Source organism: Taudactylus pleione, unplaced genomic scaffold (assembly GCF_031769625.1).
Source record: "Taudactylus pleione unplaced genomic scaffold, aTauple2 ptg000099l, whole genome shotgun sequence".
Lineage (NCBI taxonomy): Eukaryota > Metazoa > Chordata > Amphibia > Anura > Myobatrachidae > Taudactylus > Taudactylus pleione.
The window spans coordinates 713336-740978 of NW_028284501.1; the positions used below are offsets into that span (position 1 = coordinate 713336).

Below are 27643 nucleotides of genomic sequence, written 5' to 3' on the forward strand. Positions count from 1 at the left end.
ATTTATACAGCGCACACATATCCCACAGCGCTTTACAGAGAATATTTGGCCATTCACATCAGTCTCTGCCCCAGTGGAGCTTACAACCTATATTCCCTATCATATGCACACACTAGGGGTAATTTTGCTGGGAGCCAATAAACCTACCAGTATATTTTTCGAGTGTGGGAGGAAACCGGAGCACCCGGAGGAAACCCACACAAGCACAGGGAGAATATACAAACCACTTCTTCAGTTTAAACTCAAGACCAAATAGTTGCCAAGCAGCACAGTGAGCACTATATGTTTTTTTTATTTTATTTTCTACAGGTGATGCACTTCTGTACTGGAATCCCTGATGCATTCACCGCCTCAGCAAATGTGTCTTTTAGGAGGTCTATATACCGGTAACTACCCTGGAAATAACAGATGATAGCAGGTGAATACTATAAGTATGTTTTAAAATAATGACGAGCAGTGCATGATACTCTTACTGCATGCCCACAAATGTTTAGATGCTACAGGAGTTCTATTTTCAACATTTCCTTCAAAAGGAGATAAATTCAACCAAGAAGTTATTAAATGAATCATATGCTTTACTAAGTAACATGAAACAGCAAAATGCTCACATGAGCAGCATACAGAACATATTAAATTGTTGTAAAAATATAATGCATATATAGATATATACACTCTCCGATTACTTCACTAGGTACAACTCATGGCATAAATGCATGCAAACATGGTCAAGATGTTCAGTTGTTGTTCAGACCAAACACCATAATGGGGAAGAAATGTGAGTCAAGTGATTTTGACCATAGAATATTGGCTGGTCTCCAGATATTTTCCTGCACAACAGTCTCTATAGTTTACGGAGAATGGTGCACAATACAAAAAGAAATATCCAGTGATTGGCAGTTTTATGGGCGAGACTGGATCAAGCTGACAGGAAGATGACAGTAGGTCAACGTTTTATACCAGTTGTATGAATAATGGTATCTCTGGATGTACAGCCCAATGAACCTCGAAGTGGATGGGCAATACTAGCAGAAGACCACAATGTGTTCCATCCCTGCCAGCTAAGAATTGGAAACAGAAGCTGCAGTGGGCACAGGCTCACCAAAACTGGACAGTTGCAAATTGGAAATAAATGTTGCCTGGTCTGACTAATCTCAGTTTCTGCTGTGACATCCAGATGGGTCAGAATTTGCCTTAATCAATACGAATCCATCCTGAATTGTGCCAACAGTATAGGCTGGTGGTGTAATGCTGGGGGAAAGAGTATTGTTGCTGAACACGTGCGTTAATTTATGGCCACAATCTACCCATCTTCTAATGCCTACTTCCATCAGGATAATGCTCCATGTCACAAAGCATGCGTCATCTCAAACTGGTCCCATGAACAGGATGAGACAATAGCTTCTACAGTCATCAGATCTCAATTCAAAGCAGCAACTTTGGGAAGTAGTAGAGCGTGAGGTTAACATAATGAATCTAGACACTTTGGTTAAAATAAAGTTTTTCCTGCAACACAAACAGTGCAAATTGTGTATTTTTTTCAATATTCTATGTTAGAAATGTTATATTAGAAAGGTATAACTCTACTAGTGGATGTTAATGTTTAACTTTAAGAGGACCCCTTGGTATAAGAACATAAATTACAGCCCAACCTCCTTCCGCCTCCAAGTAATTACAGTGGCATTAAAAAGATAACTACTCTCACTGGCATTTGTCTTACATCATGGAATCAAAACTGATTTGGGAATACTTACAACTGATCAACACAAAAACAAGAGATATGGTAAGAACTTACCTTTGTTATCTCTGTTTCTACGAAGTCCATAGGGTCCACAGGGTGACCTTGGGGTATAGCTGGATCCTGGATCCTCGGGCACCACGGAGTTAAAGCTTTCAGCTGCTCCCAGGATGCACTTGGGTCCAACCTCCCCTATACCCCTCCCCCGAGCCACAGGCACCTCAGTTGGTAAGCAGCCCAGGCCGGAGGAGGAGACGAAACAGAGAGAAGGAAGACTGGAACACACAAGAACCATACTCACAGAAATGGGAGACGGAAAACCGGTGACCAGTCACAGAGCCCATATGAAGCCAGGTGCGTCAGGGCGGGTGCCCTGTGGACCCTATGGACTTCGTAGAAACAGAGATAACAAAGGTAAGTTCTTACCATATCTCTTGTTTTCTACTTCAGGGTCCATAGGGGTCCACAGGGTGACCTTGGGGATGTCCCAAAGCAGTCCAACTAAGGGCGGGGACGCTCCTGTGCTGATAGGAGAACCCGGCGCCCAAAGGATGCATCCTGAGAGGCAAAGGTGTCAAACGCATAGAACCTCAAAAAGGTCTGAATGGAAGACCAGGTGGCCGCCTTACAGAGCTGAACAGCAGAGGCGCCACGGCTAGCAGCCCAAGAAGGACCCACGGACCGAGTGGAATGAGCCTTAACAGAGGCTGGAACAGGTAAACCCTCCTGCATATAAGCCTCAATAATAACAGAACGAAGCCAACGGGCTAGAGTCTGTTTGTTGGCAGGCCAACCCCTCTTGTGAAAACCAAAGAGGATAAACAAAGAATCCGACTTCCTCACAGAACTAGTCCGGTCCACATAAACCTGGAGTGCCCTTACAACGTCTAAGGAAGTCTCCCCAGCCGAAAGATCAGGTGACTGAAAGGCTGGTACAACAATTTCCTGATTAATGTGGAACCTGGAAACCACCTTAGGCAGGAAATCAGGACGAGTGCGAAGCACCGCTCTGTCCTGATGAAAAATCAGAAAAGGGGGACGACAAGAAAGCGCCCCCAAATCTGAAACCCTCCTGGCAGAAGCAATTGCCAAGAGGAAAACAGTTTTAAAAGTTAGCCACTTGAGCTCCACTGACTCCAAGGGCTCAAAAGGAGGACCCTGTAAGGCCCTAAGAACCACCGCCAAATCCCACGGGGCCACAGGTGGCACAAAGGGAGGCTGGATTCTCAAAACACCCTGGAAAAAGGTGTGTACGTCCGGCATAGCAGCGATCCTGCGCTGGAACCACACCGACAGACCAGACACGTGTACCTTCAGTGAAGAAAGACGTAATCCTAAGTCCAAACCGGACTGAAGGAAAGCCAGAATACGCGAAACTCGGAACACCTGGGGATCATAGTTTCTGGCCTCGCACCACTGAAAGTAAGTGTGCCACACTCTGTGATAGATCCTCGCGGAAGCAGGCTTGCGCGCCCTCAGCATGGTGGTAATAACGGAGCTAGAAAAGCCCCGAGACCTCAGGACGGCTGTCTCAAGAGCCACGCCGTCAAAGATAGTCGACCCAGATCCGGGTGAAGACAGGGCCCCTGAGACAACAGGTCCCGCCGTTGAGGTAGGAGGTACGGAGCGTCGATGGACAGGCTCCGCAGATCGGAGTACCACGGCCTTCTGGGCCACGCTGGGGCCACCAGGATCAGTGTGCCTCCGTCCTGTTTGAACTTGCGCAGGACCCGAGGCAGCAGAGATATCGGAGGGAACAAGTAAGCCAGTTGAAACAGCCATTTCACCGACAGCGCGTCTATCAGACTTGCGCCTGCGTCCCTTGTCCTTGACCCGTACACAGGCAGCTTGTGATTGTAACGGGATGCCATCAGGTCCAGCTCTGGCAGCCCCCACTTGTCCACGAGTAGTTGGAATACCTCTGGATGAAGCGACCATTCCCCGGGATGCACATCGTAACGGCTGAGGAAGTCTGCCTCCCAATTGAGGACTCCTGGGATGAAAACTGCCGAGAGAGCTGGAAGATAGCGCTCCGCCCAAGCCAGGACGCGGGACACCTCCGACATCGCAGCTCGACTGCGAGTCCCTCCCTGGTGATTGATGTACGCCACCGTGGTGGCGTTGTCCGACTGTACCTGAACGGCCCTTCCGTGAAGAGCGGTGCCGGACGACTGCAGGGCTCTGTATACTGCCCGCAGTTCCAGGATGTTGATGGGAAGAATCGCTTCCTCCGCCGACCAACGACCCTGAAGTGACAAGGAGCCTGTCACCGCCCCCCAACCCCGGAGACTGGCATCTGTCGTGAGCAGAACCCATTCCGGGATCCAAAAGGGGCGCCCCTCCAGGAGATGCGCTGTCTGCAGCCACCAGGCTAGGGACAGACGCACCTCCGAGGACAACACCAGCATCTGAGAGCGGATCCTGTGTGGCAATCCGTTCCATTCTGAAAGAATCAGCCCCTGCAGGGGCCTGGAATGGAACTGGGCAAACTCCACCATGTCGAATGCCGACACCATGGACCCCAAAACTCTCATCGCTGAGTGCACCGACACTCTGCCACTGCTCAGACAACTGTGAATCCGCAGCTGTAAGGAGGAGACCTTCTCTGGAGTCAGAAAAGTCCGTTGCTGACGAGAGTCCAGCAGGGCCCCCAAATGAACCATCCGTTGTGATGGGATGAGGGAGGATTTCTTCCAGTTGATCAACCAGCCGTGCGCCTGTAGACAAGCGACCGTCAGGTGGAGATGCTGGATCAGTACCTCCGGGGAGCTTGCCAGCAAGAGGAGGTCGTCTAGATACGGTAGCAACCGTATCCCCTGGCTCCGAAGGTGAGCCGCCATGACCGCCATCACCTTGGTAAATACCCTTGGTGCCGTGGAGAGACCAAAGGGTAGAGCCCTGAATTGGTAGTGGTTGTGGAGAATAGCAAACCGCAGAAACCGTTGGTGCGATGTTGCTATAGGCACATGGAGGTAGGCGTCCTGGATATCCAGGGAGACCATATAATCCCCCGGTTCCATCGCCAGTATGACGGAACGCAAAGTTTCCATCCTGAATTTGGGAACCCTGAGAAACCTGTTCAGGGACTTCAAATTGAGGATGGGGCGATGAGAGCCATTGGGTTTCTGCACCAGAAACAGCGTAGAGTAATACCCCATCCCACGTTGAGACTGTGGTACGGGTATAATGACCCCCGCCGTCAGCAAGGCCTCTATGGCTTCCTGAACCTGCAAGGCCTTGGTTTTGTCCTGAGAAGGACTTGTGCAAAAAAACTGGCAAGGCGGCCTGTGCCGAAAAGACAGGGCGTACCCCTGGGAGACCACTTCTCGCACCCAGGCATCCGTGGTGGTATTGTGCCAGCACTGGGCGAATTGAAGAAGTCGGCCTCCCACTCTGGGGTCCCCCAGAGGGAGGCCCGTCCCATCACGCAGAAGGCTTATCTTCTGGCTTGGAAGAAGGGCGCCTAGCACTCCAGGCTTGCTTCTTTGGCTTTGAGGCGGTCTTGGGTGCGGACTGCCTCGGGAAGGACTGACCCTTTGCCTTGCCCTGAACCCGAAAGGAACGAAACGCCGAGCTCCGGACCTTAGCAGGTGTAGTAGCTGAAGGGAGGAAGGCTGACTTGGATTTTGCCAGGGTATCTACTATTTTGTCCAGGTCCGGACCAAATAGTAATTCCCCATTAAAAGGTAAGGCCTCCAAGCCTTTCTTTGAATCCGCGTCTGCTCTCCAAGACCGCAACCACAAGGATCTACGAGCAGACACTGCTGCCGCCGAAACCCTAGAGGTCAACAGGCTAGCATCCAAAGATGCTTCTCCAATGTAGGAGGCGGCATCTCTCATCTGTCCTAACAACGCCCTCTGGACGTCCGGAGATTCATCCGTAAACGTGTCCTCCAAGGCGTTGGCCCACCCCTCAATGGCCTTGGCCACCCAGGAGATGGCCATGGACGGCCGGGCTACAGCCCCTGAGAGAGAATAAATAGACTTTAGACAAGTCTCCACCTTCCTGTCCGTAGGATCCTTCAGCGAGGATATAGACGGCAATGGCAAAGTAGCACTCCTGATGAGGCGTGTTACATGGGAATCGACTGCAGGCGGAGTTTCCCATTTCTTACAATGCGCTTCCGGGAATGGATAATTGGACGCCAAGCGTTTCTGTGGCAGGAAACGCTTACTGGGCGTCTGCCAGGCCACCGCCATGTGATCAGTCAACTGATCAGACAAGGGGAACGCTGTAGAAGTAACCTTAGCTTTTTTAAAACTAGGATACCTTGACTTGGGAGCGGGTGCCTCATCCTCAATCAGAAGAATAGCCCGCACCGCCTTAACCAGAGCCCGCACATTGATGGAAGACTTAGTGTCTACCTCCTGGACTGAGGCATCTGAGGCTGAGTCATCCTGTACCTCACCATCATCCGAGAACCCTTCAGAATCCGAAAGATGCGCAGCCTGTGCCATGACTGAGCGTTTAGACGCCCTGGAGGGCACGTCACTGCGCAACATCGACTGAAAAGCCGAAGATGCTGCCGCCAAATCTTGGACAGTGTGGGAAAGCGCATCCACCCAGGGTGGAGGAGCTGTCACAGGAGCCTGAAACGGCACCACAGCCGGCTGTGCCACAGGGGTGGACTGAATATACATTGGCAACCCCGCATAGGGACCAACAGGCTGAGACCCCGGGGGAGTCTGCAATAATTGTGGGACACCCGGGGAATGGGGGATGGCAGGCTGGGGCAACGCCCTAGTAGGGGCGGCAGTCGGGACCGACAGACGGTCCGCGATGGACACCAGCACCTGGGAAAACATCGCCCATGGTGGCTCCTGCGAAATGGGAGGTTTAGACGTACCAGGGACCGCCTGGCACCGTCCGCACAGGCCGTCCTGTGACAAATCCTCCCTATCCACTCCTGCAGAACAGCGCCTGCAGGAGAACAATGCTGGAGCCCCGGAGTGCTCAATCTCCTCCTCAGACATGACTTAGGAAGAAAACGTGCGCACTCACCAGTGTGCTGAACAACAGCCCACAATATGGCACCGTGTAGCACACAACTGTATGTGACGGACCTCACAAATACGTGATCTATATAGGTGAGGTCAGTAGAAACACCCTTCCCCCGCACACCTGTAGGGCTTGTAGGAGAAGGAAAGGGATAGGTACAGGCTGACAGTAAGTAGAAAAAAGACACAGACAGGCAGCACTAGCAAAAGTCACATACCATGCAGGAAGATATACTCACTGCACCTTTCCACTACAATCAACCTGCCCAGATTCAGTGTCTGGGAGGGCTATAGTGCTGTGTACACTGTCCTTCTGCAGGGGAGAGGTACACAGGGGGACCGGTCCGCGTGCTCCCTGAGAGTATCCACGCTGCCAGTAAGAAAATGGCCGCTGGAGACCTCAGAGGAGGAGTGGCCGTGTAGCTGCAGCTCAGCGACGCCAGACTACGAGCTGAAAGGCACGCTGAGCTGAGGGGAGGAGCCGCTAGACAGGGAAGGCTTCCTCCCCTGGCTAGCATATTTAACCCCCGGGTTGCCGGCATCCCGCTTGCCGCTTAATTTACCCTGGTGGTCTAGTGGTCTGGCGGGGTATGCCTCCGCTGGAGGGGGGGCCCGCCGCCACCACTAGCGCCCCCGGTCTGTCCCCTAGAACCGGGGGCATGGGACTGCATTTGAAAGGAACCCGCGCACCGCCGCTAATCAGCGGTGCGCGGCTTACCTGATCTCCCCGGCGTCTTCCGGCAGCAGTCCCGGGGGAAACCAGAGTCCGGCTAGTACAGACTCTGGCTTCCCCCGCCGCGATCCCCAGTTCAGTGCTGGCGTCGCGGCGCCAGCAGGGAGAAGGAGCGGCAGCGTGGGCGTCTGTACAGACAGCCCAGCGCTGCCGCTCTGTAGAAAAACTGTAGTAAAAAATAAATAAATAAATTTAACTAAGTTAAATAAAAAATTAAAAGCTTTAGGGGGCTGCTCCAGCAGCCCACCCCGCAGGGTGACCCGACTCCGGCCGGGCACCATCTAAAACTGAGGTGCCTGTGGCTCGGGGGCGGGATATAGGGGAGGTTGGACCCAAGTGCATCCTGGGAGCAGCTGAAAGCTTTAACTCCGTGGTGCCCGAGGATCCAGGATCCAGCTATACCCCAAGGTCACCCTGTGGACCCCTATGGACCCTGAAGTAGAAATACTTTGTAACGTGACCTACTATTACTCCTCCCCTCTCCATAAACTACTATATGTTTCTTCATTGATTACAAATTAAAAACAGACAAACGATTATAAAGTATTAGGTTGATTGAACATTTTGTGGCACGCTGTGTGTCAAGCCCTGCTTTGTACCCTTGGAAATTAACTTGATGCATCCACGTCTTGGAAGCCACTGTTCTTAATAAAACACAGTCGGGGTTATTGCCAGAGCTTTGGTATACTTGGAAGCTACAAAGTTAATAATAAGCACAGTAAGAGTTAATGCTAGAGGTGCAGTACATGTGGAAGCCAGAAAGTTTATAATAAGTACAGTAAAGGGCAATGCAAGGGGTTTGGTATACTTGGAAGCTACGAAGTTAATAATAAGCACAGTAAGAGTTAATGCTAGAGGTGCAGTACATTTGGAAGCCAGGGAATTATTAATAAGTACAGTAAGGGGCAATGCAAGAGGTTTGGTATACTTGGAAGCTACGAAGTTAATAATAAGCACAGTAAGAGTTAATGCTAGAGGTGTAGTACATGTGGAAGCCAGGGAATTATTAACAAACACAGTCAGAGGTCAGGATGTCATGTACAGTACACTTGTGATCAGTAAACAGCACATAAGGCAGAAATAGACACTGGAAGGTAGATGCAATAATGTGGCAATGATACAGCCAGTATGCCAGGATAATAGAACGCCTGAGGCGTGCAAGGCTCTGGTGGTGACATAGAGCCTGATTCAGAGGAAATCCTGCCGCGACTGCGATTCTATAAGCAACGGTTCAGTGAAAATATGCTAATGCCACAGCTGCTAGGATTTATACAGGGACGCCCACCGCAGGTATCTCTAATCTGTTGCTTGCATACAAAGACGCCCCATCAGCCGCGCCATCGATCCTCTGAGAAACCCTATAAATTTGACTCACCAACCCCCCCATCATCTCCCACAAGTGCTCCCTGACCTTCAATCACTCTGCGTCCAAGTCCTCACTGTGACAACCATCAGTAATTAAACTTGGCGCATGCGCAGTGCGACTCGTATGCATTCGCATTACAAAAATAATCACCGCAAACATTGGCATCGAGTCCACCTCTGAATCAGGCCCATAACTTCTAAGTCCACAGTAACTTCCGAAGAGCACATGCATACAGTATGTGAGGCTCAGTGAAAAACAGAATTTTCTTGCAGTAACACGGCTGACCCCCGGCTGTCACTGGAGACCTGTGCGTCACCTGCACTGCCAGGGACAGAAAGTCTTGTTAGTATATATATATATATATATATATATATATATATATATATATATATATATATTTATTTATTTTTAATTTGTGGTTTAAATAAATGAGCCCCTTGGCATTTTGCATGACAATTATTAGAGGGTCATTATTATTATTGAATACATTGGGGTAACTGATACATACACAATTGAATAAGCTATGAATACTGGTGCGGTTGTACCTCTCCTAAAGTAGACTAAAGAGACCTTTTGTAACTTACCTGGTATCTTTCCATGAGGGAAATATCCTGCAAACAGGCCTTGGCGCTTTCCTCTTCAGACATAAATGTTGCTATTAGAGTTTCTTGCTCTTCCACATCGTTTTTCAGCCGCTGTATTTCCCTGTTTATAGCTATAAGCTTGTTTCTCAGTTCTGGGATCTCCTTTTCTTTAAGCTCAATCAGCATTTGTCTAAAAAAAAATATTCCATTGTACCACATTATAGTAGACAACTTATGCAATGAGTGTGTTTATGATTGGTATATATATATATCTTACCCACACAATTATGAATAGTGTTCTGCTCTATGAGCTATCTTACACAGGTCAGTCCTTTATGTTTACACATTTTAGTCTTCATCAAGCTAAAAAAAATAAAACAGCTATAATGCTGTAGCAACTCTGGGCCTGATTCTGCAAGGATCTTCATTGCAAAGCTGCATGCAGGCTATAGATATGATGTGTGCACGCAGGAAGCTTTGCAATTGTGACCCTTGCATATATGGTAATGAAGCAGGAGGCATTACGCCCCCTGTGCATTACTTATCCAAGCTGCATTGTCCAACGCAGCATTGGATAATCTGCGTACCATCGGCCGGCTGCAGTGACCCATGGGGTCCCTCAGCCGGCCACCGCAGTTTAGAGGAAGAGGCCAGGAAATTTCAGTCAGCAGATGGAGATCCTGGTTTCTTCCCTCCCCCGCAACGGCGGTGACACGCCTCAGTTTCGGGAAACGGAGAGCATCGCGGCCCACAAACGGCAGCAGACTGTCAGTCTGCAATCAAGTTAGCGGGACCCATTCTGCACACTCGCAGAATGGGTCCTATGTCTGCGCAGATTCCCAAACATCGGGAATCTGCATTCAGTGTACTGCTGAAATCAGGCCCTTAATACCCACATTTCCTCAGTGGTTTGCAAAAGTATAAAAAAAAACAAAAAAAACCAGAATTAATTATGACCATGTTGTTATCTCAAAATACCTTTGGGAGCCATTATACACTGTAGAAGTGTCCTAAAATGCACCACTGAGCCAGTTTCCCGACACTCACATTCTCAGACTGTCAATCCCTCCCCATTATAGTGCATGCTCAGCAGGGCCCTCTTTCTTCTGGTAATTCACACCCCGATTACAAATCCTCTCCGGCTTTGAAACGTCGGCCTCAATAAAGATGCACTAACATCGTTTTCACAAGTCACCGCCTGCTTCTACTTATGGAAGCCAATTCTTGGTGTGTATATATTTATATATATATATATATATACATATATATACACACACACACTAATATATATATATATATATCACATACATATACACACACAGTGCTTGAAGTGTGGCGAACGGTATGTTATACCTTCACTTCGGCACCCGTATGGCACTGGGACTGTCGCTGTCCCAGCACCGGTCAACAAGTGGCTGCTCGTTGCTTCTTTAAAATTTGGCTCTCAGCCAGCGCTGGGACAATCACAGTACCAGCACCGGTCACCAAGCAGCTGCATGTTTAAATTTGGCACCGGCCGCGAGCCAATCACGTTTCAAGGACCGGAAGCCAATCATGATACAGGACGAAGACTTTTGGAGGATGGCCTGGTGTCAAGAAGGGCAGCAAAGAAGTCACTTCTCTCCAGGAACATCATCAGGGACAGACTGATATTCTGCAGAGGGTACAGGGATTGGACTGCTGAGGACTGGGGTAAAGTTATTTTGTCTGATGAATCCCCCGTCAGATTGTTTGGGTCATCTGGAAAAACGCTTGTCCAGAGAAGGAAAGGTGAGCAATACCTCCAGTCCTGTGTCATGCCAACATTAAAGCATCCTGAGACCATTCCTGTGTGGGGTTGCTTCTCAGCCAAGGGAGTGGGCTCACTCACAATTTTGCCTAAGAACACAGCCATGAATAAAGAATGGTACCAAAACATCCTCCAAGAGCAACTTCTCTCAACCATCCAAGAACAGTTGGATGACTAACCATGTCTTTTCCAGCATGATGAAGCACCTTGCCATAAGGCAAAAGGAATAACTAAGTGGCTCGGGGAACAAAAATCGAAATTTTGGGTCTACAGCCAGGAAACACCCCAGACCTTCATACCATTGAGAACTTGTGGTCAATCCTCAAGCGGCAGATAGAAAAACAAATTGTGACAAGCTCCAAGCATTAATTAGGCAACAATGAGCGTCCATCGGTAAGTATGTGGCCCAGAAGTTGACTGACAGCATGCCAGGGCGAATTGCAGAGGTCTTGAAATAGAAGGGTCTACACTGCAAATATTGACTTTTTGCATAAACTTATAACTTGTAATTGTCAATAAAAGCCTTTGACACTTATGAAATGCTTGTCATTTTACTTCAGTATACCATAGTAACATCTGACAAAAAGGTCTAAACTTTGTGAAATACAATACAAGTGTCATTCTCAAAACTTTTGCCCATGGCGGTATATGGACAGCCATGTATATGGGCCTATGGACACGTGCGGGTGCAAAACAACCCCCCCCCTCCCCAAACCAACGGTTTAATTTTTTTTATATAATAAATGTAAACATATTTTTAAAATACATTCAAAACCGTATTACATTTAGAAAAGAAAAAAAAAAACTATATATGGCCGTTTTTTGAGAAATGCAAATCTATCGGGGGTTCAGCTGAAAGAGTACTCAAGGAGCACTCTTGTTCAACGCACTGCTGAATGTTAGGCACCTTTCTTCAGTATTTCTGAGATGAGAGAAAAATATTCTGTGTCTGAGAGGTCAGACCCGATACTTAGGGCCTCATTCAGAGGCGGTCGGAGGATGCAAGCGGTCGCTCAGAAACTGGGCGGCCACTTGCATCCTGACCGCCCGCCTCTGTTTCGGTCGTTAGGCTGTGGGTTTACACCCACAGCTCTAACGACCGCTAGGGTGATGGTCGCGATGGTCAGAGACCATCGCGACTTACAACGAGACCCTAGGGTAGGGTTTCACTTGTCGTAAGCCCCGGAGAGCTTCTGGCTCTGTCAGAGCCGGAAGCTCTCCACTGACCTCACTAGTGATATCAGTGGGGCCTCCCCCAAACGGTAGGCGTTCCCATGGGAACGCCTCCATTTGGGCTGCCACCCCCCTGGCCTGCCTTCCAAACGGGGCGAGCTGTCAATCAACATCGACAGCTGGCCCCCTTTGGAAAGAGACACGCTACGACCGGCGCTGTCGGTCGTAGCGGGTCTCACGCATGCGCACTTGACAAACATCGAGGCAGCCTCTGAATGAAGGTCTCTATCCTCCGGGGATACAATCACCAGTGATTACAGCAATGCCCGATACATCCTGAGGATGCTCGGGGGAGCTGTAAGGACACACCAGGCGGCACTGCTGCATAGATTCTGGCTGCAGGGTGCCATTATAGGCACACTGCTAGCTAGATGAGGTTGTGCTTTATATACAAACTCAGATGCACACCGATATACTCATATCAAATTAATTAGTGCAGTCTCATGAAGCAGTTTGTAACTTCCAATATCGACTAAGATGCATTTTCGGGTGAAAAAGACGACGCATAGGACCTGGGAACTCACCAGGCGTCTTGAGCCATATGGCGTATTGCGACTAGGTGTATGAGGACACGTGTGTGTGTGTACACTGTACATATCTATATGTGTACTTGCCTCATTGGTTTCAGCTCCATCATTTCATCCTTTCTTTTCTCTCGTCTCTTTAGTTCACCTTCAGTAGACTTGAGTTTGTCTGGTACTAGTCGGAGCTTGGATTGCATGTCATTAATTACGTCCTGCAGCTCAGCCTCTGAAGGAAATATTCTCTGGCAAACTGGACAGCAGGGCTGGTTATCTTCTGTCAGCTGGGTGATGAACTGAGTGTATACTGCTGTTGCTCCAGCCAGCATTGCTGTTCAGATATGAATAACATATTCCACTTATTCCTGCTATACATAATGTTTTATGAAACACAATTTATTCTGAGACAACTAAAGCAGAAGTAGTATCAAAAACTTATAGGAAAATGGTTCCATACTCTATCAACTTTTAATGAGAGGAAATAATGAGGATGATAATAACACAACAGCGATGCCTAGGAGCCCCAGAGACTGGTGTCCAGGCAAATTGAAAGTAAAGCTGAAATAAAGTTGGTCAGGAAGAACGGAGAAGCTATTTTCCCAGTGCAAACCATTTGCTTAGTGAGACAACTCAGACATCATTGTGTGTCACCAGTGTAAAGCCCTATACAGTAGCTCTGGGCTATAAGTTAGAGAAGAGGAGGGGCCTAGTAGTAGTCTAGGATGACTGTATAATTTTCAGGCTATGGAGGTGAATCAGGTATAAAGCATTGGGTGGCATCAGTAAGGGGTGTAGATGAGTGAGGTATGTAATTTACAGTGGAGTGGAAGCAATATGCGTAAAGTCCTGTAAAAAGTGTTTTTGGTGAAGTGACATCATGCAGAGTCAGGAGGAACTGAAATAACACGGTTTATTTTTTAATCAAAGGCAATAGATGAACATATTGGAAAAGGACGAGTAAGTGAGAACAGTGGAAGTGCAAGGAGGAGATCCATTATACACCCTGGGCTATATGTACAGTGCATCCGGAAAGTATTCACAGCGCTTCACTTTTTCCACATTTTGCTATGTTACGGCCTTATTTCAAAATGGAATTCATTTTTGTCCTCAAAATTCTACACACAATACCCCATAATGACAACGTGTGAAAAGTTTTGTTGAGATTTTTGCAAATTTATAAAAAAATAAAAATAAATCATATGTACATAAATATGCACAGCCTTTGCTCAATACTTTGTTGATGCACCTTTGGCAGCAATTACAGCCTCAAGTCTTTTTGAATATGATGCCACAAGCTCGGCACACCTATCTTTGGGTAGTTTTGCCCATTCCTCTTTGCAGCACCTCTCAAGCTCCATCAGGTTGGATGGGAAGCGTCGGTGCACAGCCATTTTCAGATCTCTCCAGAGATGTTCAATCGGATTCAAGTCTGGGCTCTGGCTGGGGCACTCAAGGACATACACAGAGTTGTCCTGAAGCCACTCCTTTGATATCTTGGCTGTGTGCTTAGGGTCATTGTCCTGCTGAAAGATGAACAGTCACCCCAGTCTGAGGTCAAGAGCGCTCTGGAGCAGGTTTTCATCCAGGATGTCTCTGTACATTGCTGCATTCATCTTCCCCTCTATCCTGGCTAGTCTCCCAGTTCCTGCTGCTGAAAAACATCCCCACAGCATGATGCTGCCACCACCATGCTTCACTATAGGGATGGTATTGGCCTGGTGATGAGCGGTGCCTGGTTTCTTCCAAACATAACGCCTGGCATTCACGCCAAAGAGTTCAATCTTTGTCTCATCAGACCAGATAATTTTGTTTTTCATGGTCTGAGAGTCCTTCAGGTGCATTTTGGCAAACTCCAGGCGGGCTGCCATGTGCTTTTTACTAAGGAGTGGCTTCCGTCTGGCCACTCTACCATACAGGCCTGATTGGTGGATTGCTGCAGAGATGGTGGTTCTTCTGGAAGACTCTCCTCTCTCCACAGAGAAATGCTGTAGCTATGACAGTGTGACCATCGGGTTCTTGGTCACCTCCCTGACTAGGGCCCTTCTCCCCCGATCTCTCGGTTTAGACGGCCGGCCAACTCTAGGAAGAGTCCTGGTGGTTCCGAACTTGATCCATTTACGGACGATGGAGGCCACTGTGCTCATTGAGACCTTCAAAGCAGCAGATATTTTTCTATACCCTTCCCCAGATTGTGCCTTGAGACAATCCTGTCTTGGAGGTCTACAGACAATTCCTTGGACTTCATGCTTGGTTTGTGCTCTGACATGCACTGTCAAGTGTGGGACCTTATATAGACAGGTGTATGCCTTTCAAAATCATGTCCAATCAACTGAATTTACCACAGGTAGACTCCAATTAAGCTGTAGGAACATCTCAAGGATGAACAGTGGAAACAGAATGCACCTGAGCACAATTTTGAGCTTCATGGCAAAGGCTGTGAATACTTATGTACATGTGATTTCTTATGCTGGGCATACACTCTACAATTATCTGTCAGATATCTGTCAAATCTGTCTGGTGGGAAGCAAAATCTTGTCCGTTTTCTAGTGTTTAGGAGCAAATTTCTAATGTTATTTGCTCCCAATACATTACCAGATTATCATTCCAACCAGCCAGATTGGACAGATAATTGCATAGCGTATGCCCAGCATAAGTTTTTTTTTTTTAAATTAAATTTGAAAAAGTCTCAAAAAAACTTTTTATACGTTGTCATTATGGGGTATTGTGTGTAGAATTTTGAGGACAAAAATTAATTTATTCCATTTTGGAATAAGGCTGTAACATAAAAAAATGTGTAAAAAGTGAAGCAATGTGAATACTTTCCGGATACACTGTATGTAGGTTAATGTGCGTGTTTGTCAGGCAAGGAACTTACGTAATTAGCAGTCACTTCATATATTTGTCACTGCTTTATGTATATACACTGTAACTTTGGATTTCACTTTTTTCATTTGACTCCACTTGAAATAGACACATGAGAGATATTCTCTTAGAAAAACACTTCTAGAGAAGAAAAGCGTTCATGACATCATACAAAGGACATTCGGATACAACTTCCTAAGCCATATAATAAGACAGACTCGCCTCGCTGTTTAGAGGTCTTTTCTATATCATCCTGCAGTCGCGTCAGATCGCTGTCAAAGTCCTGGCTGCCACACACATCAAACACCTTCTCCTCATACGATGTACACTGCTCCTCTTTCTTCCGCAGCTCATTGCTCATGTGGTTTTTATTCTGTTCAGCTGAAGCCAATTCCTTGCTGTAATATATTAAGATTTATTTTTACCTACTGAATTATGCAATCCTGTATTACCGAAATAGGCCCATATTCAATTAGAGGCGAAAAGTCGGAAAAGTTTCACCTGTCCGTCTTTCCGCCTCCTTCGCCTGTTTCAGAGGCGAAAACTTCACGCACGCGTCCCCGCTTTTCGTCCTATTCAATTCCTAAGCAGGCGAAAACATGAATCGGCGAATGCGGAACACACGGAAAGTACTGTTAGAATTGGGGAATTCAGTCTGTACCCCAGAAAAAGATGCACTAACATAGGGAAACAACGTAGAGGTGTACTAATAGTCCTAATGAAAGTGTTTGGGGGACTTACGTTGTTTAAATTGCTTCTTATTAGTGTCTTTGCAAAACTGGTGAAGAATGGCATAAAGCAGTAATTTTAGGTGAAAATTAGTAGTCCAGGCAAATTTGGGGTACTTGAAAATGGGTGCTGGCATAATTTTATGTCTCTAAAGTGAACTTTTCAAAAAGCGTGAAAAACCCACCTGCTGCATGCACCTGCAATCCCACAAAACACCTGACCCATCCTTACAGACCCCCAAGAAGTCTATTTTGCTAGTTTTTATGCTTGTCCCCCCACGTTATACCTTTTTGCCCCCAAAATGAAAGTACTTTTTTGGGGTGTTCTTATGGGGGTTTTTTTTTGCACATTTGTCCTTTAGGGGGCTGTCCCAAAGGTCCTGGGTCGTTTCCCTACGTTTGGTCCCCAAAATAAAGATTTTGCACTTCTTTTCACCTGCTATTCAGGGGAGATACTTTTTCGCCTGACACATTGCATTTAATTTCCGCTTAGGTGAAAAATCACTGGAATTGAATATAGAGATAAGTCGTGAACAGCGGCAATAGGCAAAACTATTTCGCCGATGACGGCTTTTCGCGTCTAAATTGAATCCAGCCCATAAATGTAAATACAAATAAAATAGTATTTTCCTTAATAAATTTCAAAATATATAAAAGAACATTAAACACACTACTGTTTTAGTATGTATATTAGGCAAGGTGAGAAGAATCAGTTCCTATATTACCCATTACCAAGTGTAAGAATCCAATTGTGATTTTAAATGACATGGACAGCATAAAGATGTGATAGGTCACAGGATAAAGGGACTATTTCTGAAAGTGTTGAATGTGAAATCGTGAAATTTCTTGCTGTGGATAATGTGAATGAATAGAGGAAGCCTGTGTCGTATTGCAGCATGAAGCAACGAATGCCAGGTCTTTTTCCATGTCGCAAGAATTACATATGCAAATGAGAAAAAATATGAGATATGGTAAGAACTTACCTTTGTTATCTCTATTTCTACGAAGTCCATAGGGTTCCACAGGATACCTTGGGGTATAGGTGATGACGTCAGGCATCGGGCACCATAGAGTTAAGTTTTCAGTCCTCCCAGGATGCACTAGGGTCCCCCTCCTATACCCCGCCCCCGAGCCAAGGCATCTCAGTTAGTTACCAAGCCATAGGCCGGAGGAGGAGAAGGTAGAGAGAGAAAAAAGATCTGGACACACACAAGAATCACATTCTCACCAGAGGGAGACGGAAAAACCGGTGACCAGAGTAAAGCCCATCTGCAGCACAGGTGCGACAGGGCGGGAGTCCTGTGGAACCCTATGGACTTCGTAGAAATAGAGATAACAAAGGTAAGTTCTTACCATATCTCATATTTTCTACTTCAGGGTCCATAGGGTATCCACAGGATACCTTGGGGATGTCCCAAAGCAGTATCCTTTAAGCGTGGAGACGCTCCTGTGCTGAAAGGGGAATCCGCCGCCCGAAGGAAGCATCCTGAGAGGCGAAGGTGTCAAGCCTGTAATACCTCACGAAGCTATGGACAGAGGACCACGTAGCAGCCTTGCAGATCTGGACTGCAGAGGCACCACGTCGAGCTGCCCACGAAGGACCCACAGACCTAGTGGAATGAGCCTTTACAGAAGGAGGAACCGGCAGACCTTCATGAAGATAAGCTTCAGAAATAGCCATACGGATCAAGGCTGCCAAAGTTTGCTTTGAAGCAGGCCAACCCTTTTTAAGGAAGCCATAGAGGACAAACAAGGCGTCCGACTTCCTAAACGAAGAAGTGCGGTCAACATAAGTCCTTAAGGCCCGCACAAAATCCAAAGTGGCCTCACCCACTGAAAGGCCAGGTGAGTTAAAGGCCGGAACAACTATTTCCTCGTTAACATGAAACTGGGAAACAACTTTGGGAAGAAATTCAGGACGAGTGCGTAGCACTGCCCTGTTCCCATGAAAAATCAAGAAAGGGGGTCTACAAGAAAGAGCCCCTAAATCCGAAACACGTCTGGCCGAAGCTATGGCCAGAAGGAAAACAGTCTTCGCTGTTAGCCATTTAAGATCCACTGAGCCCAGTGGTTCAAACGGCGGTCCCTGGAGAGCCCTCAGGACCACAGCCAAATCCCAAGGCGCCACAGGTGGAACAAAGGGTGGCTGAATGCGTAGAACACCTTGCATAAAGGTGCGCACATCCGGGATTGTAGCAATCCTACAATGGAACCAGACAGACAGGGCCGAAACCTGCACCTTCAAAGAAGCAAGGCGAAGCCCATGGTCTAGTCCCGCTTGCAGGAAGGTGAGAACCCGAGACAGACGAAACTCCTGCGGTGCATAACCTCTCGGCCGACACCACTGGAAGAACGTATGCCACACACGATGGTATATTCTCGCGGAAGACGGTTTCCGAGCTCTGAGCATGGTACGCACTACAGAGCTGGAAAACCCCCTGGACCTTAACATGGCCGTCTCAACAGCCACGCCGTCAAAGACAGCCGAGTTAGGTCCGGGTGAAGACAAGGACCCTGTGACAGAAGGTCCGGACGTAGCAGCAACCGCAGAGGACTGTCCACGGACAGACCCTGAAGGTCTGAGAACCAGTGCCATCTGGGCCATGCGGGAGCTATCAACAGGAGCGTCCCTCCTTCCTGTTTGAATTTCCGGATTACCCGTGGAAGAAGGGAAACCGGCGGAAAGAGATAAGCAAACCGGAACGTCCACCGGACGGACAGAGCATCCACCAGACACGCCTCTTCGTCTCTTGTGCGAGACCCGTACACCGGCAACTTGTTGTTGTGCCGTGACGCCATGAGGTCGATCTCCGGAAGACCCCACCTGTCCACCAGCAGTTGAAAAAAGTCCGGGTGCAGGGACCATTCTCCCGGATGAACGTCCTGGCGACTGAGAAAGTCCGCCTCCCAGTTTAGCACTCCCGGGATGAAGACAGCTGATATGGTCGGAAGATTGCGCTCCATCCATACCAGGATCCGAGACACCTCTACAAGAGCCGCCCGACTTCGGGTTCCTCCTTGCCGGTTTATGTAGGCCACGGTAGTAGCGTTGTCCGACTGGACCTGCACTGGGTGACCTTGGAGAACCAGACGTGCCTGCTGGAGAGCGTTGAACACCGCTCGGAGTTCCAAGATGTTTATTGGAAGCTCTGCTTCTGCCGGAGTCCACCTGCCTTGGAACAAGTGTGGACCCGAAACTGCTCCCCAGCCCCGAAGACTGGCGTCCGTCGTCAACAAGACCCAATTCGCCACCCAGAACGGACGACCCTTGTTGAGATGGGTCGTCTGCAACCACCAGGCAAGGGACAGGCGAACCTCCGGAGTGAGCACTATCGTCTGGGATTTTAGAGACTGAGGCAGTCCATTCCACTTGGACAGGATCAGGTGCTGCAGAGGTCTGGAGTGAAACTGGGCATATTCCACCATGTCGAATACCTACACCATGGAGCCCAGTAACCTCATCGCCGAGTGTAGAGACACCCAGCGGCTCTGCAGACAACTGCGCACCCTCGACTGTAAGGCAGAGATCTTTTCCCCCGTCACAAAGATCCTTTGCTGTCCCGAGTCCAATAAGGAGGTGCAGAATCCGCTGAGACGGGACCAGGGTGGACTTCTGCCAATGGTCAGGTCCAAGTGGCGCAGAAGGAGCTCCGTAGATCCTGCCACTAATAGAAGGTCGTCCAAGTACGGCAACATGCGGACCCCCTGCAGCCGCAGGGAAGCCGCCATGACCGCCATCACCTTGGTAAAAACACGTGATGCTGTCGCCAGGCCAAAAGGTAACGCCCGGAACTGAAAGAGGTCGCTGCGGATTGCAAACCTGAGGAACCGCTGATGGCGCAAAAGAATAGGGACATGCAGGTAAGCGTCCTGTATGTCCAATGACACCATGTAGTCCCCAGGTTCCAGCGCCAGAATGATGGACCGTAGGGTCTCCATCCGAAACTTCGGCACCCGCAAAGATTTGTTGAGAGCTTTGAGGTTGAGAATCGGACGAAACGACCCATTGGGTTTCTGCACCAAAAACAGATTGGAATAGAAACCCTGGCCCTTCTGGGAGAGTGGAACGGGCACTATAACTCCAGCCTGGAGCATAGTGTGCAAAACTTTCCGCAGCTCCGTGGCTTTGTTCCGGTCTGATGGTAGACCCGTGGTGAAGAATCGAGCCGGAGGTCTGTGCCGGAAGGAGAGGGCATACCCGTGTGAGACCACCTCGAGAACCCAAGTGTCTGTCGTGGTGACCGACCAACACCGGGCGAACTGCAGCAGGCGGCCTCCCACTTTGGGATCCTCCAAAGGGAGGCCCGGACCGTCAGGCCGCAGGCTTGTCATCTGGCTTAGGGGCCGGACGTCTGGTACTCCAGGCCTGCTTCCGGGGCTTGGCCGATTTCTTGGGGCCAGCCTGTCGGGGAAAGGACTGTGTCTTAGGCCTACCCTGGGCCCTATAAGACCGAAAGGACGGATTACCTGAACGGGAAGGAACAGCAGCTGACGGGAGACATGCCGATTTAGCTGCCGCCAGCGTGGCTACAATTTTGTCCAGGTCCGGACCGAAGAGAACTTCTCCGTTAAAAGGCAACGCCTCCAAACCCTTTTTGGAATCTGTGCCCGCCTTCCAGGATCGTAACCACAAGGTGCGACGAGCAGCCACAGCTGCCGAAGAAATTCGAGACGCCAGGGTACTAACATCCAAGGCCGCTTCGTTGATATAAGTGGCCGAATCCCGGAGATTGCCGATCAACTCCGTCTGCTCAGCCGAACAGTCGGAATCGAAGGACGCCTCCAACGTATCAGCCCAGCGCTCCATAGCTCGGGCAACCCAGCAAATGGCCATAGCCGTCCGCGCAGCCCCCCCCCTGCAAGGGAATAGACGGACTTCAGGCAGATCTCCACCTTGCGGTCCGTAGCATCTTTAAGGGAGGACATGGATGGCATGGGTAATGTGGCACTACGGACAAGGCGTGTCACATGAGAATCCACCTGAGGAGGGGATTCCCACTTTGCAAAATAATTGTCCGCAAACGGATACGCCACTGCTAAACGCCTTTGAGGCTGATATCGTTTGCCTGGCTGTTTCCACCGCTCCTCTAGGTGGTCAACTAATTGCCCCGAAAGAGGAAACACTGTGGTATCTCCTTTAACATCTTTGAAAAAGGCGTATTTGGACTTTGATACCGGAGGCTCCTCATCCTCAATAACTAAAGCAGTACGGATGCACGAATAAGGCCAGGTATATACACCTTAGACTTAGCGTCCGACTCTTTAGGGCAGGAAGTTGCCTGGTCAGAAAGATCCAGAAACTCCCCATCATCGGACGTCCCGTCATCATCCTCATAAGGAGCAGACAGAGACGCCACCAGCCGCTTGTGAGGCCGCATCACAGACTCGACTTGTAACACTTCTGACAACTGCTGTACAGAGCTTGTTAACAAATTAACCCACGCAGGCTCATGAGAGACCTGAGAAGGGGAAATAGGGAGACTGTGGGGTACCATCAATTGTCTTGGGAAACCCTGCATGGGTGACGACACCACTGACTGCTGGGACAAACCCATCTGAGTGAGGGCAGGCTGCGGAGCTAACTGGCCCACGAGGGTTGTAAGCGCTTTGGCAAAACAAGCCCAGGGCGGCTCCTGTACCGGAGCTGTGACCGTAATCGTCGCGTCAACGAATAACACAGTCGACATAGTCCTTCCGCACTGCCGTCCCCCTCCGCTATAGGTACCTTGCATGTAGTACATAAAAGCTGGAGAGGAAAATCACTTTCAGACATAATGGTAAGTATGTGACCCCTCTCACTGATACTCGTTAGTATAGTGTGAGACCACCCTGCAAGCACCGCACCGCAAGGGCTTTAGCAGAAAGAACAGGGACAGTAAAATGCTGACAGATAGAAAATGAAAGTACAGGCAGCAGACGCTAGCATATGTCACATACAATGCAAAAGAAATCAATTCCTGCACTATCAGCGCTGATCCTCAACTACACAGACTCAGAGCCTGGTAGGACACAGCGCTGCATACACAGACCTTATCCAACGGAGGAGAGGTATGCAGGGGCACCCAGACCACGATGCCACCGTTCTTCAGCGTCCAGCAGCGCTCACCATGCTTCTTCCAAAGATGGCCACCGAAGAGCAGAGAGGAGGCCGGCCTGGGGGAGGAGCGCTGACACAGGACCAGTCAGCGTGTGCAGAGAGGGCTGTGTGCAGCGGGGGAGGCGCCGGCTGTGAGACAGGGAAGGCGCGCTCCCCTGGCATGCATTTAACCCCTGGGACGCCGCAGCGCTACCGCTCTGCCGCGGTTCTGCTGTCCCAGGGGGGTAGTGGAAGCGCAGGTTAGAACCTGGCTCCACGCTGCAGCCAGTCCCCAGGGAGCCCCCTGCCTGGGGGCTCTGGACCATGTGTTTCAGCGGGGACCCACCGCGGGACCCCGCTGCTTACCTTTGTCCCCCTTGATTCCGGCCATGGTCCTAAACATCTGGGGTCACCGCTAGCTGTGACCCCAAATGCCTACCAGCATCCCCGGATCAGTAACGGCGTTCTGGTACCGGCGAGGGTGTAGGGAAGACAGCATGGACGTCAGGACTGACTGTCCATGCTGTACTTCCAGATGTGCAGCCACAGCTGCTTCAATAAAACTTCAGGGGCTCTTCTTAGCCCCCACTCCAACAGGTGCATCCGACTCCGGCCGGGCACCAAACTAAACTGAGATGCCTTGGCTCGGGGGCGGGGTATAGGAGGGGGACCCTAGTGCATCCTTGGAGGACTGAAAACTTAACTCTATGGTGCCCGATGCCTGACATCATCACCTATACACCAAGGTATCCTGTGGATACCCTATGGACCCTGAAGTAAAAACATGAATAAGGGGGATAGATGTCCTGTCTATGCCATCAGGACTTCTATTACAGTATTTCTATCAAAGCTTTAGGAAGCAGTTTGATGGAATGGTTTTCTTGCCATTATTTAGCAACAATTCAATGTATTACAAAGTCCTACTTAATATTTGACAATTTGGTTTGTACCATGGATCCAATCAATTTTTCTGAGTAGTATATGAATGATCATTGTTTTTTGGGTTCATATGCATATTCTACATTTCACATGGATATTTTATTACAGGGCTTGACAAATTTTTCTAAAATCTAGGAGCCAGGATGAAAGTGTAGGAGCCAGACCACTGTCCCCCCCAAAAAATTACAGGAGTGAGTGAGGAGCACAGCTGTGTGTGTTATGCAACTGTTATACACACTATACTAGTCCACAAAATGGTCACAGTTGAATGGATACAGTAAAATGGAGGCCCCCTCACTGCTCTGCACAGCTCCCCTGCTCCACCCCCCAACCTGCAGTAATAACTGACCATATTTCACATAAAACAATCGTGCCAGAAAGTACAACAAAACCCCCTCCCCTCGTGGTCACACCAATATCCCTCTGAAGCCGCTCCACAATCCCTGGCCACCAGAGCCGGCCCTAGGCATAGACAAACTAAGCAAATACCTAGGGGCACCCAAACCTGCTTAGGGAGAAGGGTGCTGTGATGAGTGCTGTGATCTGTGCTGGTAGCGCAGCACAATGGGGAAAGGGGCCACAGCACAGTGAGACCACACCCCTTCTGAGAGGCCACAAGCATTTTTCAGGATCCCATGGGGGGCACCACCCAAAATCTTGCCTAGGGCACTAATTGGGCTAGGGCCGGCTCTGCTGGCCACGCATAGACCCTACCAGAGAGCTCTATGCAGCCGGAGATAGAAGACAGTAGACAGCCGGGACGTACAGGAGGATCAGCGCAGACTGGGACAGGCAGCAGGGAACAGAGCAGACCAGGATGGAGAGGAGTCGTCAGTGCAGGCCGGAACGGACAGAGACACAGCAGTCACTGCAGGCGACACTCAGCACATACACTCCCGTGCATGATATGAACACCGCAATACTATAGGCACGAATCTCCACCGGAGCTGATGAGGATCTGCATCCTCCCTCACTGCAAAAATCTAGTAGCCAGGCAGAAAAATCTGGTAGCCATGGCGACCTGGCCCCCGGGATTTGTTGAGCCCTGCTTTAATGTATATGTATAAAGCATGATGACAACCCTAACAGTTACTTATTTTATACACGCTGCATACAATATGTTTATAAGACATAGTACAGCATAAAGGGATTGTATTTACTACATTAGCTCACACTTACTTCAACTTAGCCAGTTTGTCCCGAGTTAAATTGATATCTTTCTGCTTAGCATAAAGCCAGTCTTCAAGTTGCTTCTTGTTTGGAAAATATCCCAATAAAGACGTCAGCTCATCATTATGTCTGGATTTTATTTTTCTAATCTGATCATCTTTTTCAGCCTACATCACACAGAAATGAACATATTGATAGAAATTACCCACCAACTGTAAATACAAATGTGTTTCTTCATAAGAGGACAAGATATGAGCACGCAGAAAAGCTTTACCTTATCCTTCTTCAGCATGTCCATCTGTGTGCGGGTCATTGTGTGTGCATTTAACTGCTCCATCTCTTGATCCAGCTTACGCACTGTTCTGTCTAACTCCAACTTCTGGTTCTGGAGCTGCCCAACTTCTGTTCTCAAAGCTTCCACATTGCAGCTCCTTTCCACGCTCTCCAATTCACGTTCCTATACCAAAGATCCCATTACATAATCTTCCAAAGCAAGATTTAGTTTCACAACGTTAACTCCATAATAGTGTGTACAAGTTTAGGTTTTTGTCTTTATTTACTATTAAATCCATTCACATGAATATTTAGGCACCATTAGTCACTTAAAGAAAAGAGACCATTCTCTCCCCAGAGCAAGCACAAAGATGATAAAACCAGAGACTGGCAGGGAACATATAATACATATAAGAAAAAAGGTCTTTCTACATACCAATAAAACTGTTACTCTGGCCATTGTCGGCAAACAGGATTTCTGTACTAATTGGGGGACACTGGACAATCATGACTTTGACACTCTGAATAAACTCAAAGGCAATTTGGAAAGTCATCTGGGGCAGGCAAACATTTTTGCCAATGTCACTCACCCAAAGCTTGGCCCTGGACCTTAGCCAGATATAGACAAATTGTAGCAACAAAGGGGCAGTGCAGAGCAGCAGTTGCACAATCCAAGAGGACACAGATAGAGACAGGGAAGAGCCCGAGCACATTGAAAAATTAAGCATTCCAATACACATCACTAATACTGCCCTGCAGATGAGAGGGCAGAAGGGGAAGAGACCAAGCTGCTCCCAATAAAACAACTTCTGTGTCTATTCTGTTGGGCATCCCTAGCTGAGAACACTAGCTGTCACACTAGGGAAGAAATGCTAAAGAGATAACAGCTCCTTCCCAGGCCCATTGCTGAGAATTGGCTATCATCCCAAAGACGAAGTGGTTGAATTAGGCAGTCAGATAAAAAGAGAAGTCCAGCTCTGGTTGATATTACAAAACTGACATTCTCAGGAAGAAAATAGGGGGTTAAAGTGTGAGGAGCTTGATCTTTAAAAGTAAATTTAAAGATCCCAAGATCCTGCCACTGCACTTTATTCCCCCGTGTATCCAGTGTCCTCCATAGGATGAATAAGAAATAAGAGAATATATAAAATTATCAAGTGTAAGGGTATTCCTACATATTTGTGTTAATTGTGTGTTGCCCAGTTCCATTACATGTACACATCTTACAGTCTTTGAGAGTTCATCATCAAGTTCCTGTAACCGATCTGAGGAACCGTCCAGTTGCTGGAGTTCTGTCTTCACATTCCTCAGGTCAGCCTGTTTCTTGCTCTGCATAGAAGACTTCAACTCAATGGTTCGTTCCAAGCCGGTCTTCTTGTCCCTTATTTCATCTATTTGTCTCTGCTTCATTATCTCTTTATCTGAAAATTCTTTCTTCAGTAATACAAAAATGTCTGTTAGTATTCATAGTGCAGAGAAAAAGTTTAAAATAAGGAACTTCATTAAAAACAGGATTTTGGTACTTACCGATAAATCCCTTTCTCCGATTCCACAGGGGACACTGGAGTTCAAGACAGTGGGGTATAGACGGTGGTAGAGCAGAGCCTGGCACTTTAAATAATTCTGAAGTGTGACTGGCTCCTCCCCCTCTATGCCCCATCAGCCCCAGTTTTAAGAACTGAGCCCGAGAGGAGACGGTAAGGAGAAGACCACAGAACGGAACAATACCGACTGAAGGAGAACAGAGGAACCCACTGCAGGGAACACATGCAGTCACACAACTAGATAAGGACCCAACAAAACGGCAGGAACGCAGCGCTGGGCGGGCGTCCAGTGTCCCCTGTGGAATCGGAGAAAGGGATTTATCGGTAAGTACCAAAATCCTGTTTTCTCCTTCATCCACTAGGGGACACTGGAGTTCAAGACAGTGGGGACGTCCCAAAGCCAACCTCCCGGGTGGGAAGCGCGGAGAACTTGCCGACCTTTCGGCCAACCGAAACAGAGACAGCCCAAGACTGGAGGCATGTCGTAGAGCCAGGAGACAATCAGAGCTCCTTGCTGAACAGTCACAGACATTCCACAACTTACAGCGTAAATTCAATGGAATACAGCTAGAGAGTAGCCGCAGATGAGAAGCATCAGAACACCGTAAGCTCAGCCAAAAACAGACCAAGCAAGACCGCTGGGAGCAGAAAAACCCCAACTAGAATCCATAGAATGGCCGTAACATGAGAACAAAACTCGAGAAAACCGTACCAGCGACAACTACAGGAAGCTGCAACAGTCTCAGACAGCAGAATCCCAGCACTGCGGGACATCAATCATATAGATAAAAGTATAATGATGCCAATATACAGAGACGGAGCTGAACCCGTCCACAGACTCCTAACCAAGCAAACAAGGAGGCAAGAGTCACGACCTAACAGTCGCCCTGAACCATTCTCGAGGTCCAACTACTAAAGGGTTGGTAACCAGTGTAAGGTTTAGACCATAGAAGTTGTCAACGAGTGGCGATCCCACTGGGCATGAGGCGGATACGAGAGGATTGAGACTACACTTCCTTCCAGTGGGTCAGACGGCAGTACCACCCCTCCTGTCAAACAGCAGACAACTTCCTACATGATGGTAGAGTGTAA

The 27643-nt window shown here is 48.5% G+C and overlaps 1 protein-coding gene across 1 annotated transcript in view; it reads right to left on the reverse strand.

Annotated features, from left to right (window-relative positions):
• Positions 1-27643, reverse strand: part of RAD50 (RAD50 double strand break repair protein) — a 157030-nt gene that overhangs the window by 60544 nt on the left and 68843 nt on the right. Inside the window, exons 10-15 of the mRNA XM_088470381.1 lie at positions 26235-26441; positions 25009-25191; positions 24744-24901; positions 16044-16219; positions 13053-13290; positions 9417-9606 (exon numbers count right to left, since the gene is read on the reverse strand). Coding sequence (XP_088326507.1) covers positions 9417-9606; positions 13053-13290; positions 16044-16219; positions 24744-24901; positions 25009-25191; positions 26235-26441 — 1152 coding nt within the window. The remainder of the gene's footprint in view (positions 1-9416; positions 9607-13052; positions 13291-16043; positions 16220-24743; positions 24902-25008; positions 25192-26234; positions 26442-27643) is intronic.